The following is a 16,532-nucleotide window of genomic DNA, read 5'->3' on the forward strand; positions in this document are numbered from 1 at the left end:
CCTGGGATCATGACCTGAGCCGAAGGCAGATGCTTAATGATTGAGCCACCCAGGCTCCCGGAGCATGGGACTCTTGATCTCAGGGTCATGAGTTCAAGCCCCACACTGGGTGTGGAACCTATTTAAAAAAGAGAAACCTGGGGCACCTGGGTGGTTCAGTCGTTAAGCTTCTGCCTCCGGCTCAGGTCATGATCCCAGGGTCCTGGGATCGAGCCCCGCATCGGGCTCCCTGCTCAGCGGGGGGCCTGCTTCTCCCTCTCCCACTCCCGCTGCTTGTGTTCCCTCTCGCTGTGTCTCTCTCTGTCAAAAAAATAAAATATAAAAAAAAGAGAGAGAAACCTCATGGCCCTTAGGTAGCAACAGGGCCATAGGTTTTAAAAGGCCCAAGTTCCAGTTTATGATGTGGTTGTGAGATTCCCACAGCCAACAGCAGGTGGAGCAGAACTAGACTGAGCATTCCACACCCCCCACCCCAGTGCCCCAGCAGGCTTGCCTTCTGTTGTCTGGTGATGAGTTAGAGAAGGAGCTGTGCATGGCAGTGGGCATAAGTCACTTGGGTACGGGAGATAGGGTTCAGAAAAATAAGGAATATGAGGATTTGTGGTGATCTAATTATAGGTATTAAAAGGCTAAAGAAGAAATGGTCTCAACATTCATGGGTACCAGAAAACCATGACATCCTTGGTAAAACTGTGACTCGGTTAGTTGGTGTTTTTTGCATTAAAGAACTTAGGAAAGGGAACCCGGGTGCCTCAGTCAGTTAAGTGTCTGCCTTCAGCTCAGGTCATGATCTCAGGGTCCTGGGATCGAGCCCCACATCGGGCTCCCTGCTCCGCGGGAAGCCTGCTTCTCCCTCTCCCACTCCCCCTGCTTGTGTTCCCTCTCTCGCTGTGCCTCTCTCTGTCAGGTAAATAAATAAAATCTTTTTTAAAAATTAAAAAAAAAAAAACTTAGGAGATTACAAAAAGAAAAGAAAAATTTAGGAGATCAATACGATTTGGGGAAAATGTACTTGTTTCGGTTGTGCTATATACTTGGAAGTTGAGAGAATTCTGACCTAACTAGAGTGGCTTAAAGACAAGCTGCAGGAAATTTGGACACTCCTAAGTTGGTAGTAGGATTTTTTTCCATTTGAATCCGAAACATTTCTTTTGTGGCCATTCTATGTATGTATGTATGTACGCATGTACGTATGTATGTACATATGTATGTATGCTTTAGAATACATACTGCCTCTGTCCGCACCTCCACGCACAGGGAGTCCAGGCTCGCCTGGTTACCTGCAGAGCTGTCTGTCCCCACTCCATCTGAAACAATGCTGGACCACTGGTGGTGTTTGGTCAGCATCCCAACTTCGGCTGAACCATAACAATTCCCATTACCACCTCCCCCTCCTCCCCATTAGACAGGTCCAGAATGTCTCCTTTGGTTGGGCAGTGTTTCTCTGTCGTATCCTAAGGAGATTGACAAGATTGTCCCTGAGGGTGGCTGGATGAGTGGATGCACCCATGTGCTTGGGCATTGGTGAAACCTGCCATTGTGCGTAGAATCTCTGAGAGAAGGAGGTGGGCCTATATTTGGAGCCCCTGGCCTGCTCTGGGGAGACCAGAAAATGCAGACTCCACTTTTCTGGAAGAAAACAGGTGGGAGAGGGGCTTGTTCACAGGGTAAAGGGAAAACCACTAGTGAGACCTGACTCAGTGGCGCTGCTCTTGTCTGCCTGTCCACCTGGAGGGGTCGGCTTCTGCCCTGGGGCCTGTGCATCTCTGCCTGAGGATAATCCAGCCCTAGAAGAGCAGGGAGCATGAAAATGCCCAGGCTTTGGCCACTGGTATGTCCTCCTACCTCCATACCTGGTGATGATCTGAGTTTCTTTCCTCTGAGGAGACTACAGCCACACCATCCTGAATGCGCCCAATCTTGTCTACTTTTCCTCGGAGGCAATGGTGTCTCAATTACAGAAAAGTCCCTTTCTCACAGAAAAGTGCCTTTCTCCCTCTTTCCCTGTGCCAGCTTTGAGACAAGAAATGTTTCTGTGCACCAGAGCACCTGAATACCTGCTTGTTCCTGCAGGTTGTTGTTAGGGGTTTGAGCTTCCTGGTGCCAGGGCTCCTCCAGGAAGCCCTCTCTGACCACTACAGACTGGATCCCACGTCTGGATCCACGTCTGTCTACGCACGTATGCGACCTTGAACATCAGGCAGCTTCTTCCCAAGGCCTGACTCCTATAGGCCTCCCTGTGAGGTCCACCGACCTCAGAGCAGAACCCCAAGGCATTCTTGGCCTTCTAAGCTGGCGAACGACAGTGCCGAAAGCTGTGGGTCCTACACCATCACATGCGCAGTCGTCGGCCTCCGCGGCGCCCCCAAACCGCCGCATTATTGAGTCATCTTTTGGCACGGCTTCGTCGCTATCACCCCACTCCCGGGAGTGAAGAGAGAAGCGCATCTTAACCAGGGGACGGAGAAACTACTAATGGGGTTTTCTTTAATGGTGCCGCTCTTGTGCGCCTCTGCATTGCGGTGGGGGCGAGGGTCGGCTTCTGCCCTGGGGACTGTGCATCTCCTCCTGACAGTAACCCACCCCGGGAAGAGAAATTCCAGCGTGGGCCGGGGTCCAGGGCGCAAGGGAGACCAAGCGCCGCGCAGGGGCTGGCGCGGGCGGCTCCCGCGGGTGCAGCATCCCCAGGCACGGTCTCCTAGAGACCGCGGCGCACGCGGGCTCCGGGGCGGTTGTCCAGGCGACGGCGCGGCGCGGCGCGGGCATCCCCGCGGCCCCTCCCCTGGGCGTGCGCGCGACCGGGGCGCCATGGCGGCGGCGGCGGCGGTGGCGGCGGCGGCCCCGAGGCCGGAGGCCGCGAGTCCGCAGTGGGCGCCGCCTGGACACGAGCGGGCCCGCGCTGCGGCCGGGCTGGGCGACTGCGAGGACGCACCGGTCCGGCCGCTGTGCAAGCCCCGTGGCATCTGCTCGCGCGCCTACTTCCTGGTGCTGATGGTGTTCGTGCACCTGTACCTGGGCAACGTGCTGGCGCTGCTGCTCTTCGTGCACTACAGCAACGGCGACGAGAGCAGCGACCCCGGGCCCCAGCGCCGCGCCCAGGGCCCCGGGCCCGCGCCGACCCTGGGTCCCCTCACCCGGCTCGAGGGCATCAAGGTGAGGACTCCCGTCTCGCCGCGCTCCAGGCCCTGCACGGCGAACCCGTGACGGCCGCCGCGCAGCCCACGACCTCCACGCTGCTCCCTGCGTCGTCTGCCCCGCGCGCCCCTCCCGCTCGTCGCGCTCGGGGCCCGGGTGCCTGTACCCTCCTTGGGTGGCGCGGCCTGGGGCCCGAGCTGCCCGCAGTGCCCCTTTCCCTTAGGTGGGGCACGAGCGGAAGGTCCAGCTGGTCGCCGACAGGGATCACTTCATCCGAACCCTCAGCCTCAAGCCGCTGCTCTTTGGTAAGTCAGCTGGACGCTCTTGGGAAGGGCCAGGGGCTGCGGTTTGGGGGGCGCCTGGAGGCTCGTTTTGGGCACGTGACTTCTGTTTTGAAAATGGCTGCTTCAAAGTAGCTCTTATCACCCAAAGGTTTCCCACAGTGAAGTACCAACCCCCACCTCTATAATAGGGTCACCGGGTGACCTTTCCACACTCCCCTCTCTGACCCCTACTCTGCAGCTGATCCTTCCATTACAGGGCTGGGCAATGTGACCCTGAGGCGATTGTCTAAACACTTCACTGAAACCATCTTTGGACACTTCCTGCCATCATTAATTCTGTCACATTCTAGAATTGGGGGAGGGTGGGAAAGACTGATAACCAGGTCCTAGCTGATCTCAGGGCCTCCGAGGAGGAATCTCACTCCCAACGTGGACCCTGTGGTCTGATGAGGGCTCTTAGGATGGAGTTGTGTTCTGCCATAAGTAGGCAAAACCTTCCAGTGTGACCTCATTTGGAATCAGCATCATAAGCTCACATTTTCTGAGCTCTGGTTATGTGCTAGGCTTCATGTGATAGTTTCAATTAATTCTTACAACCCCTCTGTGAGGTGGGTGTGGATCCCACCCTCAGGTTACTGGGTGGGAAAGTGAGACGCCGGGAGCTGGGGTTGGTTGGCCAGACTCATACAGCTAGTTCAGGGGCGAAGCTAGGATTAGAAACCAGGCAGCCTGCCTCTAGAGCATGTACTCTATAGCCAACATGCTAGCTGAGAAGACTCTTGAAGTCCTTCAAAGACCACCAGTGCCAGCAAGGTGGCCAGACTCATGACCTTGCCCAGGATAGGTTTTCCCACCCAGCCCTGGGTACCCAGTCCCAGTGATACACTTACCTGCAGACCTGGGGCTGTTCCTGCCTGCTGGGGGATGATGTGGGTTAGGGGCTTTAAGGAGGGGGCTAGGGACCAAAGCAGAGCATTTGAGCACATGCCATTACCCCTGGGGCAGAGGACCCTGGTTGAGAATTATGCCTAGACCTATGAGAACAATTTCATATGCATACAGTCTAAGGGGAAATAAGTTATGTCGATCCTGTTGTGGGAGGGACCCTAAAAGGCTATTGTTACTATTATTATTACTACTGCATAAGGTTGGAGTCTGTGCCAAGCGCTATTTTAAGTGCTGGGAACATAGCACTGAACAAAATAGGAAAAAACAAACAAACCAAAAAACAATAATACAGACACACCTAAAGCTGACATTCAAATAAGGAGACAGACAATAAACAAATACATATGGCATGTCAGATGGTGATAAATGATTGCAGACAGATAAGGCAGAATTTCAACTGGGGTTGAAACTCTTAATAGGGTGACCAAGATAGGCCTCCCTGTGAAAGATATTTGAGCAAAGACCTCGGAGCTATGGGATCAAGCCAGGTGGCTGTCAAGAAAGGGTGATCCAGGCAAAGGGAACAACACTCACCCCTCTGCTGCCACACTGACATGAACAGACATGTCTGAAGGGGTTGTGTTCTCAGCCTTCTTGGGACCTGTATGCACTTAATTCAGATGTATGTCAGGTTAAATGAACCCATAACTGTACCCCTCACCCCCTAACATGCAGCTGTTGCATCAAAGTCCTACAATGCAGAGAATGAGAAACCCAAACCCCATAAATGTAGGAAGCAGGAGAAATCTGATGCAAGGTAAACTGGTTCTGGTTAAGCCATCAGATGGGTCTGTGTATCCGCAAATTACGAAGGGCATGGCTGGGAGAATTGGACGGCTCCAGCTGCAGCAAGAACCTCCAGCTGTGGCCCCCATTTTCTCCCAACTCTTACATTGACTTTGAGTCTGCTGGTGGACGGTGTCCCAGGTTTTACCCAGGAAGTCCTAGGGCTTGCTCCTTGGTGAAACGAGGTGAGCCATATGAAGAAGAGATCAGTGATTATAGGAAGTCCCCTTGTGAGGCAGGGAAAGCACAGGGGAGAGGATGTCAGAGGGGGGGCAGTTACTGAATGCTATGGTGTTGGATGGATCCAAAGAAGGAAGCCTTACCTCAAGAAGAAGCAGTGTCTGTCTTCTGTACCTGCCCGTTTATTCATCTACTGTCACCCCAAAAAGGCAGGAGGGCCCAAGGAGAATGGGCCTGCTGTGGGCTCTACCACCTCTGCCTTGCTGCTCTTGGCTCCAAACCTGTGACCCTCCCAGCCTCAGGGACCCAAGATGCCAGGGCTTGAGGGGTGGGTGTTCAGGATGTAAGCTGGGGCAAGGGGATTGGGTTCTACCCCAGAGTGCCCCCATCTCCAGGGGAGGGAGCCCCACCACTTCCTGGGGAAGACCTCGTGCAACCTCCAGTCTCTCTCTTTGGGAAACATTTTCCTGTTTCCCACCTTTGTCCCTAGAGACCTGGGGCAAGTGGGACCTAGGCCACCAAGGTCCCACTCTGAGTTCTTGGCATAATACCTACTTGACTGTGGTAGGCATTTCACAAGGATTTGGACCATCAGAAGTCAGCTGAGGACTTTGTCCTGTTCAGTTCAGAAGGGAGGTGTTCCAGTTTTGAGTCATTATCATTTCTCTGGGGACATTGCTGCCTTTCACGGCTCCCCTCTCCTTCCATCCCACCCTACCCCCATTCTGTGTCTAAACAGATCAATCTTACCACCCCCTTCCTTAAAAGTCTCCAAGATCCCCACTTCACCTCTCAGTGTCATTTGGTGGTGCCCTCATCTCCTGCTGCCCCTTCCTCACTCCCTGCTGTCCCCAAGCTCATGCTGCCTTGGGGCCTTTGTACGTGCTGTGCCCTCCACCAGAAAGCTCAGACCTGGCTCTTCCCACAGAGGGTGCCTTCCTCTCCATTGGGCCTCTGCGCACACATCCCCTCCTCAGAGACCTCTCTTGACCTCAAACTGGTCTTAAGAGGTTCCCAGACACCCTTGCATCAGCCTGCTTGGTTTTCTTCTCGGCACTTAGCATCACTGGAGACTATCTTCTCTATTTGTCATCTGTACCTCTGCCCCTAAAGGTGAGCTGCATGCGGGAGAGGCCTGATTTGTGCTGGCAGTGTAGTCAGCAGCCGGAGTCGTGTCCACTGCTGGTCATTACTGGCTGGCTGGAGGGATTTACTGGGCACTCAGCCAGACCAGCACCTGTCTGCTTGCTCAAGAGTGACCCCCACCACCCTGGCCCCCTGATTTGGCATTCCCTTCAAGAGCCACAGGGGGCGCTTCCAGAAGGCCAACAAGAGTTTTGGCCCATTTTTGTAGCTGTTTAAGGTCAATGAGTAACTGACACCAATACACAAAATAATTTATCTTAAAACCATGACTGCTTTATCATAGGATTTCCAAGTCAGCTCAAGAAAATAATTAGGCAGTTATTTAAGACGACTGTATTCTTGACAAACACTGGAGGCCCAGAAATAGGGAAAAAACTGTGTGTGTGTATATAAGATGAGGTTTGTAAGCAGCTCAATGCAGTTTTCTGTATGGATTTCTCCCCACTCCCTTTGCTCTTCCATGGGCCTGCAGCTTGGTGGAACTGTGGGCTCAGTAAAGGTCAGGCAGATAAAACTGAGTCTGTGGGGCTTGACAAGCAGCACCCCGCCCAGGATGAGCATAGCCTGAGGCTTTGCACCTGCCCTGAGACAGCTTGGGCTGCTAGGGCTTGTGGGCATTAGCCAGGCTGTCATCCCAGGCCTGGGAAGGACAGAAGGACAGAAAGGTGGTCTTGCCTACCCAGCACACACTCCCCTGCCAGGGACCCAGTCTCCTTCGTGTCTGGGCAGAGCACTGTAGTTCAGGAAGGGGCCCCTTAGCTGTGACCACAGAAGTGGGCTTCTGCCCTGCTTGGGCCCTTCCTGGGGTTTCTCTGGATTCTGGTCTGCAAATATCCATGAAGGGCAGCAGATAGAGGGTTTTATGTATGTCCAGGGCGGCACGGGCTCTCCCTGCCTGTATTAACCCCTATTCTGGGCATTGGTGATGGTGCCACCTGCGCACAGCCAGCTGCAGATGTCGGTGGCCTTGGCTCCAAACATAGGCCGTGGTTACCAGCAGCCGGGGGCCCTGCACCTCCCCACTTAGCACGTAGGTCCCAGCATGCCTTCCTCGCAAGAGGTTGTGCACGCACGTGGCATCCAGCTGCAGCCAGCGACGCAGAGTAGGGGCCAGTTCCACGGCAGGCAGTGGGCCCGCCTTCAGCACCTCTAGCCGGGAGTCCAGGTGGCAGTCTGAGAGACCAAAGGATGACCCGTTGCATCGGGAGAGCCTAACCTTCACTGCTGAATGGGATCAGAGGAGTGGGGTGATGCGCAGGGCCTCGAGGAGTAACCCCATCCCCTCCACCTGCTGAACCACACCCTCTTTGATGCCCTGCTCTTAATCGGGGTCCTAGAGAAGGGCTGAAGTCCTGGCTGCCACCCTCCTAGGCAGATTTGTTAGGTGTGTTGTTTTAGCAATGCCACGCTTATTAAAGGCATTTATTTTGTGGCTCTAACCAGGTATATAGCATTTGAGTGTTCCCTCTTTCATTTTTCTTACACCGAGCTGGGAGCTGGGATGGAGGCACTTGTGAGGTGGGTGTAAGGGGTGCTGGACGCTAGGGGCTCACCAAAGTCGCTGGCACAGAGCGCGTCCAGGACCTCCTTGGACGAGCGGGCGTCCTGCAACTCACAGTCCCTGCAGCTGGCCTGTGGCACTGGAGGGGAGGGGCCGAGTGAGGCTCCGCCGGGAGCCAGTGGGGGAGGGGCCGCCAGCGCGGGGGAGGGGGGCCCTCCCGCTGGTCCCCGGTTCTTCACCCTTTCTGAGACCCGCTGCTGTGGCCGCTCCCTTGTCTCCCCTACCAGAGAGACCCGTGTGCCGGGCCCTGCGGGCAGTGGCTTGGTAGGGTGGGGAGCTGCCGGTGGGCCGGGCCTGGGAGCCTTGCGGGGACTCACGTGGGCGGCCCAGGCGGGAGCCGTTGGAGAGAGCCGCGACGCAGAGCCCGTGGCCGGCGGGGAAGCGGCCGCAGTGCAGGATGGCCGGCCAGGGGTAGCCGTAGCAGGCCATGATGGGCGCACAGCTGGCCTGCACGGCCTCACACAGGCTGCGGCACGGGTAGATGACCCTGCGGAGGTGGGGGGCGGGGAGGATGGAAGGATCGGGGCGACAGGGCTCTCAGGACCGGGCTTCCTGGACTCCGGGTTGGGCTCCCCTCCCTCCTTCCCGCTCCTCCCCCCACCCTGCGCCCCCCGCAGCTCCCAGTACAGAGGCGCAGCCTGGGACTCCGCGGTTGCTGGGCAACGACACCTGGTCACCTAGCAACAGCTCTCAGCCCGGCTTGCCTCCAGCCCAGCGCTTCGGTCTTACAGCCCCCACCGTCCTCGCGTGGCCCGGGCTGCTTTCCGGCTTCCCAGCGCACCTCCCCCTCCAGCTTGGGCGAACGTCCAGTGCCCTGGAGAGGGGTGTATGTGAAGCGCCCTGCGCTCTGGGCCTTCACTCCCCATCTTGGAGGGAGAAAGCAGAGCCCTCCCTCTTGTCCTGAAAGGCCTGTGGGAGACTGCAGTTTCTGGCCAGGGCTGGGGTTGGCAAAGAGCAGAGGCCCGATCACTGGATTCTGAAAGAGCCCATTCTTGGTGCCACTGGCATGGTCACCCTGAGGCTCTGGGACAGTCCCTCACTCTGCAAAGGAGGAACTGAAGGAGCTGTTGTTCCCGGGGTAGGTTAGGCTGGAGAAGAGGAATCAGCCTTGCAATCTCTGGGCTCAGAGAAAAGGCCCTCGGATGAGCTCCATCTCTCGCCAGGATCCCTTGGGCAGACATTTCCACACCTCACTGGAGAGGGGCTTCCAGCCCCCCAGCCCAAAGCAGCCTACCCATTTGCCATACCTTGACATTCAAGAGCCCTTGATGCCAACAATGCTCACCATTGATGGTCCCCTGCTTATGTCTCCTCTGTCCCATGGGCACCTGCTCCCCTGGGCCAGGAACACCCTGACAGGACAATCCTTCATTTCCCTCCCCACCTCTGTCGGCCCTCAGCACCGAGAGGTACACACACGGCAATGGTTAGTGAACAGGCCTTGGCAGAGGAAAGGCCACCCCCTCCCCTCCTCACCTAGGAGCCCCTGCCCTACCTGTCGAGGCACACAGGGGCAAAGAGGGAGCAGAGGAAGAGGCGGGCATCAGGGTGGCACTCCCTGGCCAGCAGGGGCAGCCAGCTGACTGACTGCTGGAGAGCCTCGGCCGCTGTATCATGATCCAGCAAGTTGGGCAGCCGCATCTCTGTGTAGCCAATGTCGTGGCACAGGGCCATGGCTTGGGGAATGGGCATGCACCGTGTGGGGCCCCGGGGGGGCCCTGCCCCACTGCCCCCCAGCAGCACCACCAGCACCGCTAACAGCCACAGCCCCTGGTCCATCACCTGCTTTGTCTGCCTTGGTCTTAATGGGCTGAGGCTGAGGCCTATATAGGTCTGTACCCACACCCCAGGAGCCAGTGTTTGTGCAGGTCCCAGGCGCGGGGACCCATCTGGTTAGGCCCCAGTGTGCTAGCCTGGGCCATTTGCATTTGATTAGCACACTGCAGGGGCCTGTAGAGGTTGGCGGCATCTTTGGGCCTGCGGATTACCAGCACTTAATAAACTGAAGAAACCTGGGCCTGTGTTTTTTCTTTTTCTGGTTTACTTTTCTTGTTTGTTTGTTTTTTTTAAGCTACCAGGAGGTGACTGTTGATTAGCAGTTTGGTCTAACCCATTGTCCAGAGCTGCACCCCCCCTCCCCCCACAGTGGATGGCTCACACCCTTTCTGGGTTTGCTGGGTTGGGGGTCAAGCAGGCCTGGGTGGGGGCCTTTATCCTACCCTCAGTGTCATCACATCTGGGTCATCTATCCAGGGAAGCTGAATGTGGTCTTGAGCATGGACTCTGGAATACAACAGCCCCGGAGGCCCTGGGCAAGTCGCTCACGTCTCTGTGCCTGCCATGCGTCATGGATAAGAAAGGCAAATTGAGAGGGCCCGGCTTTCTAGGGTGAGTGTAGGGATTAAGGAGCCGATGAGGACAGGACACAGAATCTGTGCCACCTTAGTGTGATCTGCTGTGATAACCACTAGAAACCTTTCCAGCCCTGGCTCTGAGCAGCCATTTTCCTTCCTCTTGGCAATGCCTGGACCTTAACGCTGGGAGTATAACCCAGAGAGGTGGTAGACAGCTCTGCAGTTCTGAGGGGTCACTGTCGCAGTGGGGCCCTGCCTCCAGTCAGTTCCTCTGTGGGCCTCTTGGTCCCCATCTAACGAAGTCCTCTCTCCCAGGAAGGAGGGAAGGAAGCAGGGCCCCCGCTCCTGTCTATGAGTGCCTGGGGCCATTGGGATGTGAGCTCCCCAGGTGTGAGACTCACTTTCCAGCTTGACCAAGCTGCTTGTGGAGCTGGTGTGGGGGCATCCAGCCACTGGAGCCAAGCCCTAAGCCTGCCTGGCCTTTACTCGGACTTAGAGGCATGACGTTCAGTGTACACTTGTTCCCAAAGCAAAGGACACCTGGGGCATCTTCTCAGCATCTGCCAAAAACCTAAGAGACCTCCACTGACGGACGTGCCAGCACTGGGCCACTCAGTCTTGGGCAGATGGGTCAGCGCCCACTTGTGCAGGAGACTGGAGGGCAAGGACTGGCCTACAGCACTGAATGTTCTACACTTTGTATTTGAACAATCCTGAAAAGCAAAAATGAAAGCAAAACCCAGTCGCCATCACCCCACTTTAAAATATGTACCCAATCAGAAGTGGAGGTCAACCCTCTGGCCTTCAGTCCCACCCCAAGGTGGCTGAGCCCCTGCTCAGCTTAGCTCTAGCAAGCGTCCCAGGGCTCCCCTGGGAAATGTGTGCTCTTGGCATCAAAGAAAAAAAGCCCCACATTCCAAATGCTAGCCAACCTATGCAGGAGAACTCAATCCTGGGGTCAGAGTCCAGTGTAGAGGCAGAGGGGTGTGTGAAGTCCCGACCTGGGGACCACCAGGGGACAGGAGTACCCCAGGAGCTCTGCAGAGAAGAAGGCACTGGTTGAATCGGTGCCCTAGCTCAGTCCTTGGCCTCACCCACCTCCTCTTCTGGCAGAAATCCCTGGCTTCCTGAGTGATGAGGAGTGTCGGCTCATCATCCACCTGGCCCAGATGAAGGGGTTACAGCGCAGCCAGATTCTGCCCACTGAAGAATACGAGGAGGCAATGGGCACAATGCAGGTCAGCCAGCTGGACCTCTTCCGGCTGCTGGACCAGAACCGTGATGGTCGCCTGCAGCTCCGTGAGGTTGGGATCCTGGGGCCTGGAGTAAGCCCAGGGTGGGAGTGCCTAGAATTGTCTTTCTGGTGGCCTGCTCAGCCCTGGCCCCAAGAGTTAGGTGCCATCTCAGATCAGCTGGGGCATGCCCAGTTCCAGGGTCCCCCGTTATCCTTCCCTGGAGAGCCCCTTGCTGCCTTGGGAACCCCAGAAGGTAGCAGGAGAATCCCCCTGGGGGTGATGACATTTATTATCACAATTCCTGGGTGGTGTGCCATCTGTGGTCTGGGTTCCTTGCTGCCATGGCTGGGGACCCCACAGAACTCATGGTAGGTCTGAGGGTAGCCAGAAGTCTGCATTTCTCTTTTATATGCCTCTCACACCAGGCTTCTGACAGAGGTCTTGGCACGGTGTAGGGTCCCTTGCCTTTACAGAGTGGCCCACTGAGCCTGGTCTTCTTGACAAGCCTGGTGGTCATGCCCTGGCCAGGCCTCCCCTTGATGCCTGTTCCCTGTTCACACCCAGGACTTGGCCTCCCCCATCTAACCTGGAGTATCTGAGTGGGTCACAGTCCTGTCTTCCTCCAACCAGCTGACAGTGCTGGCCATGAAGGCCACAGTCCCAACAGGACCAGGAATGCCTATGGCCCACAGGTCTCTCAGCTGTCTTCCTGGCCACCTCCCCAGATGCCTATGGGTCTCTCTCTGCCTACCCTCCCTTCAGCTCAGGGACCTCAGGCTCTGTCCTGTGTCCTCACCCATTACCCCATCACCTGAACCCTTAGCCCTTACAGCAAGAACTGGGTGGCTGTCTATGCTCTGGTGGCTCTCCATCATTGGGGCCACTCTACTGAGGGACCATCTTGTGCTTCAGGTCCTGGCCCAGACCCGCCTGGGAAATGGACGGTGGATGACTCCAGAGAACATTCAGGAGATGTACTCTGCGATCAAGGCTGACCCTGATGGTGATGGTGAGCTCATACCTCGCCACAGTTCTGTCCCTGTGAGCCTCCTGCCCCCTGTATACCCAGCTTCTAGAGCAGCCAGAGATGAGGAAGTGAGGATGCAGCCTTTCCCTCACCCTGGGCAGTAGGCTGGGTCCTCCCATTCGCCTTGGTGACAGTCTAGAGGGCAGTTCTTGGAGGCCCTTTTGACCTCGACAGGCAGTCTGGGCTCCAGGAGGGGAGTTGCTTGTTGGCAGAGGGCTGGTGAGGCCAGCTTGAGCTTGGCTGTTCACCCTGTTTCATCTACCTCTTTCCAGCCAGGCACGGGGTCTTCCCCAGAAGACGCCCTCTCTGGTCTAAGATCTTGCTTGCCTTCCTCATGCCCACCTCGAGTCATGCTAACTGCTGGAGTGCTGGAGGTGGTTTGGGTTTGGGTAGGGGAGCTGTCATGCAAGTACCCCCCCCTTTGGTAATAATTCCCAGGGCGTTATTGAGGTATAGTCATCACTCACATGCCCAAGTTCTGGGCGAAATGGGGAAGGTACAACAGTGAAATAGAACTCGGAAGAATGGTCCTGTGGCTGGTGAACCCAGAGTGAAGGATCTGGCCAAGACCTGTGGCTGGAGGGGCATCATGCTGCTACTGCCCCTATGTACAGAGCTGGTGACAGGCCTACAGGCCTACAGGCCTTGAGTGTTCCCCACCCTCAGAGAAATCTAGGCCAAACCATGGAAGGTTTCTCCCTTAGGAGCGTCTGAGTGACTGAGTTGGTTAAGCGTCCAGGTTGGGGGACAGGTGCACATGGTCCTCCGGTGGCTGAGGCCAGGGGTAGGTAGGATGCTGCAGCCTGCCCCTGAGGCCTCCTCACATGGGCTTGGGGGGCACGGATGATGGGTGCCCTGCGCAGGAGTGCTGAGCCTGCAGGAGTTCTCCGACATGGACCTTCGGGACTTCCACAAGTACATGAGGAGCCACGAGGCGGCATCCAGCGAGCTGGTGCGGAACAGCCACCACACGTGGCTCTACCAGGGTGAAGGTGCCCACCACATCATGCGTGCCATCCGCCAGAGGTGAGCCCCTCAGCAGGAGCCAGCCATGTGGGGCCCTCGCCAAGAGGACAGGCTTAATTAGCCAGCTCCAGATTAAGTTCTACTTGTTAGACCAGGATTAGGACCCATTAAGAGACAGGCAATTAACAAAGGCAAATTAATCCTCATTGTGGGCAAACGATATACATTTGGGATTAGAAATAGATTGGAATGTTTGTTTTTTGCGAGTTACAGAAATGACTTCTTATCTCTATCCACAGGACCCCCTGCCCCTGAGCAGCCAGGGGTTTTAGATAAGCAATCTCCTTCCTGGAGGGAGTGATCCCCACTCCCAACTTAGTGGAAATCTCACCTTCCCCACCCAGTGTGGTCTCTGGCATCCAGGGAGAAGGGCTCATGAGTAGCCCCTTCCTGCTCCTACAGGGCCAGTTGCGGGGGGGTGGGGGGGGCGCTCGGGGCTTCCAGGGCAGGTGGGCAGGGGCAGAGCTTGTGGCAGGTCTGGGGTCTGGCTTCTTCAGAGTGCCACCTTGCATGGGACTGCCCAGCTGAATGCCTGCTGCCCACCAGGGTGCTACGCCTCACCCGCCTGTCACCTGAAATCGTGGAGCTCAGCGAGCCCCTGCAGGTTGTGCGGTATGGAGAGGGAGGACACTACCATGCCCATGTGGACAGCGGGCCTGTGTACCCAGAGACCATCTGCTCCCATACCAAGCTGGTAGCCAATGAGTCTGTACCCTTCGAGACCTCCTGCCGGCAAGTACCTCCCACCTGGGGTGGCCTTCAACTCCCAGACCAGGCATTCCCGGGACATAAACACAGCCCTGCCCTAACAGTGGGCTCCTGTATGGGGCCAGGAGAGTACTGGGCCATCCTGGTTGAGGATACCCCATCTCTCTTCCCAGTTTGTTTACCAAGTGGCAGGAAAGGGGTGGCCAAACTAAGGTACCCACAGACACTGACACTTGCCCCCAGAGTGCTGAGGCAAGGGGCAAGGCTGGGTCTCCAGGTTTTTTGGCGCCCCCTCCTCTGGATCTTGATTCTCCTCCACTGCTGGAGGCCTCGGCTTCTCCCTTTGAAGCTGTGTCCCCCTCCCCTGCTCAGGCTGGGAGGCAGGTCTCTTCTCTTCATGTGACTGCTCTGAGTCAGCCCCTTCTACTCCCGGCCAGCCCTTCTGTGCTGTTCTGCCGGGCCCGGCTGTGCTGCTTCTGTTAGCCTACCTTTCCCAGCCAGCCACATAATTTAGCCAAGTGCACCTGTGATCTTGGTCACACAAAACATTGTGATACACAGAAAGAGACTGGGTTTGTGGGAGGAAGGACAGGCTAGGAACATCTTGGCACTGACCTGCAGTGTTGTCACTGATCTCGGCCTGCCATTCTGGCCCTTGGGAACCTGGGCAGCTTATCCTGCTCACAGGTAAACCCGTGGGAGTGTCCACAACTGCTCAACGGGCCCCCTGCCTTACAGCTACATGACAGTGCTGTTTTATTTGAACAACGTCACCGGTGGGGGCGAGACTGTCTTCCCTGTAGCAGACAACAGAACCTACGATGAAATGGTAAGGGCCAACCAGGCTGTTACTCTGGTGGGATGGCAGGGCCTTGGGCAATCATAGTATATACTCCTCCAGACCTGGGATGATGGGCCCAAGTGATCCCCTGGGCACTTCTGACTGGTTTCCCTCTGGCCACTTTTGGCTGCCTGGCCTTGGCTCTTGGCCATACAGCGGGGGTTTTGAAAACCCCACCATCCTGCTGCCCACAGAGTCTGATTCAGGATGATGTTGATCTCCGTGATACTCGGAGGCACTGTGACAAGGGGAACCTGCGTGTCAAGCCCCAGCAGGGCACAGCAGTCTTCTGGTACAACTACCTGCCTGATGGACAAGGTGAGGGCCTGTGACCAGGCCAAGGGTGCCTTGAGGGAAGCTTCCCTTTAACCAGCCCAGAGACACCCCCCTCCACCCCCCGCACCGGAGGGATGTTTCCAGCACCCCTACAAATGTTTTTCTGCCCCTGGTGCCTCCTAAACATCATCCTCAGTGACTTCAGCGGCCTGCACCTGTGTAGCCTCCTGGGTTATCTTGACCCCTGTGATTGATTCCCTGAGGCTCCAGCCTTCCAGCTCACTGGGGCTGGGACACGTCTGTCACCAACCCAGGCTGCGGACAGGTCTGGCAGCAAGTAAGCTGGTTTCAGACCAGGAGTGTTGTCAGTGCGTTAGTTGGAGAGAGATGCTGAGCCCCGCATGGAGTCCGTGGGGCCAGATTTTGCCACCTATGTGTGCACGGCTGGGCCCACCCTGGCCATGCCCTTGGCCTATATGAGGTCAAGCTCAGGTCAACGCCGCCTGGAGTCCCTCTGGTCACCTCCCTTGCTCACACCATCCTCCTCTCCTAGGTTGGGTGGGCGACGTGGACGACTACTCGCTGCACGGGGGCTGCCTGGTCACAAGCGGCACTAAGTGGATCGCCAACAACTGGATCAATGTGGACCCCAGCCGGGCGCGGCAGGCGCTATTCCAGCAGGAGATGGCGCGCCTGGCCCGCGAAGGTGGCACCGACTCCCAGCCAGAGTGGGCCCTGGACCGGGCCTACCGCGACGCGCGTGTGGAGCTCTGAGGGGAGTGCCGGCATCAGCCCCCAGTCCCAGGCCGCCCGCCGCCCCAGGTCGGGGGACCTGCCGTCCCCCTGTCCAGATGCCGGCCAAAGGCCTGGCCGATGTCTTGCCCCATCCCCGCCTCCAGCCGCGATTAGGGCACAGTTCCTATATTCGTGTTATTTATTGTGTACAGACCCATGCTGCCCCCTCAAATAAAACTACACGGCTTTGAGCCGCGGGGCCGAGAAGCCGCAGGTCGGGTCGGGCGGAG

At 56.9% G+C, this 16,532-nt stretch overlaps 1 protein-coding gene across 1 annotated transcript; it reads left to right on the forward strand.

Moving 5' to 3' along the window:
• The first annotated feature begins 2,788 nt into the window (after nucleotides 1-2,788).
• Nucleotides 2,789-16,509, forward strand: P4HTM (prolyl 4-hydroxylase, transmembrane). The gene is made up of 9 exons (XM_006750192.3): nucleotides 2,789-3,153; nucleotides 3,359-3,440; nucleotides 11,508-11,698; nucleotides 12,542-12,638; nucleotides 13,520-13,682; nucleotides 14,229-14,414; nucleotides 15,129-15,219; nucleotides 15,426-15,549; nucleotides 16,061-16,509. The coding sequence occupies exons 1-9, from the start codon at nucleotides 2,809-2,811 to the stop codon at nucleotides 16,279-16,281; spliced, it is 1,500 nt and encodes a 499-aa protein (XP_006750255.2). The 5' UTR covers nucleotides 2,789-2,808; the 3' UTR covers nucleotides 16,282-16,509.
• The last annotated feature ends 23 nt before the right edge of the window (nucleotides 16,510-16,532 follow it).

This window comes from Leptonychotes weddellii, chromosome 1, assembly GCF_054177405.1.
Source record: "Leptonychotes weddellii isolate Sample4059 chromosome 1, ASM5417740v2, whole genome shotgun sequence".
NCBI classification, from domain to species: Eukaryota; Metazoa; Chordata; class Mammalia; order Carnivora; family Phocidae; genus Leptonychotes; species Leptonychotes weddellii.

Bases quoted from the DNA above. Each gene is read 5' to 3' on its own strand.
- P4HTM (XM_006750192.3), top strand. From the start codon at position 2,809: ATGGCGGCGGCGGCGGCGGTGGCGGCGGCGGCCCCGAGGCCGGAGGCC. The intron at 12,639-13,519 runs GTGAGCTCATAC...TGCCCTGCGCAG, and splicing joins GGCTGACCCTGATGGTGATG to GAGTGCTGAGCCTGCAGGAG. The intron at 14,415-15,128 runs GCAAGTACCTCC...CCTGCCTTACAG, and splicing joins CCCTTCGAGACCTCCTGCCG to CTACATGACAGTGCTGTTTT.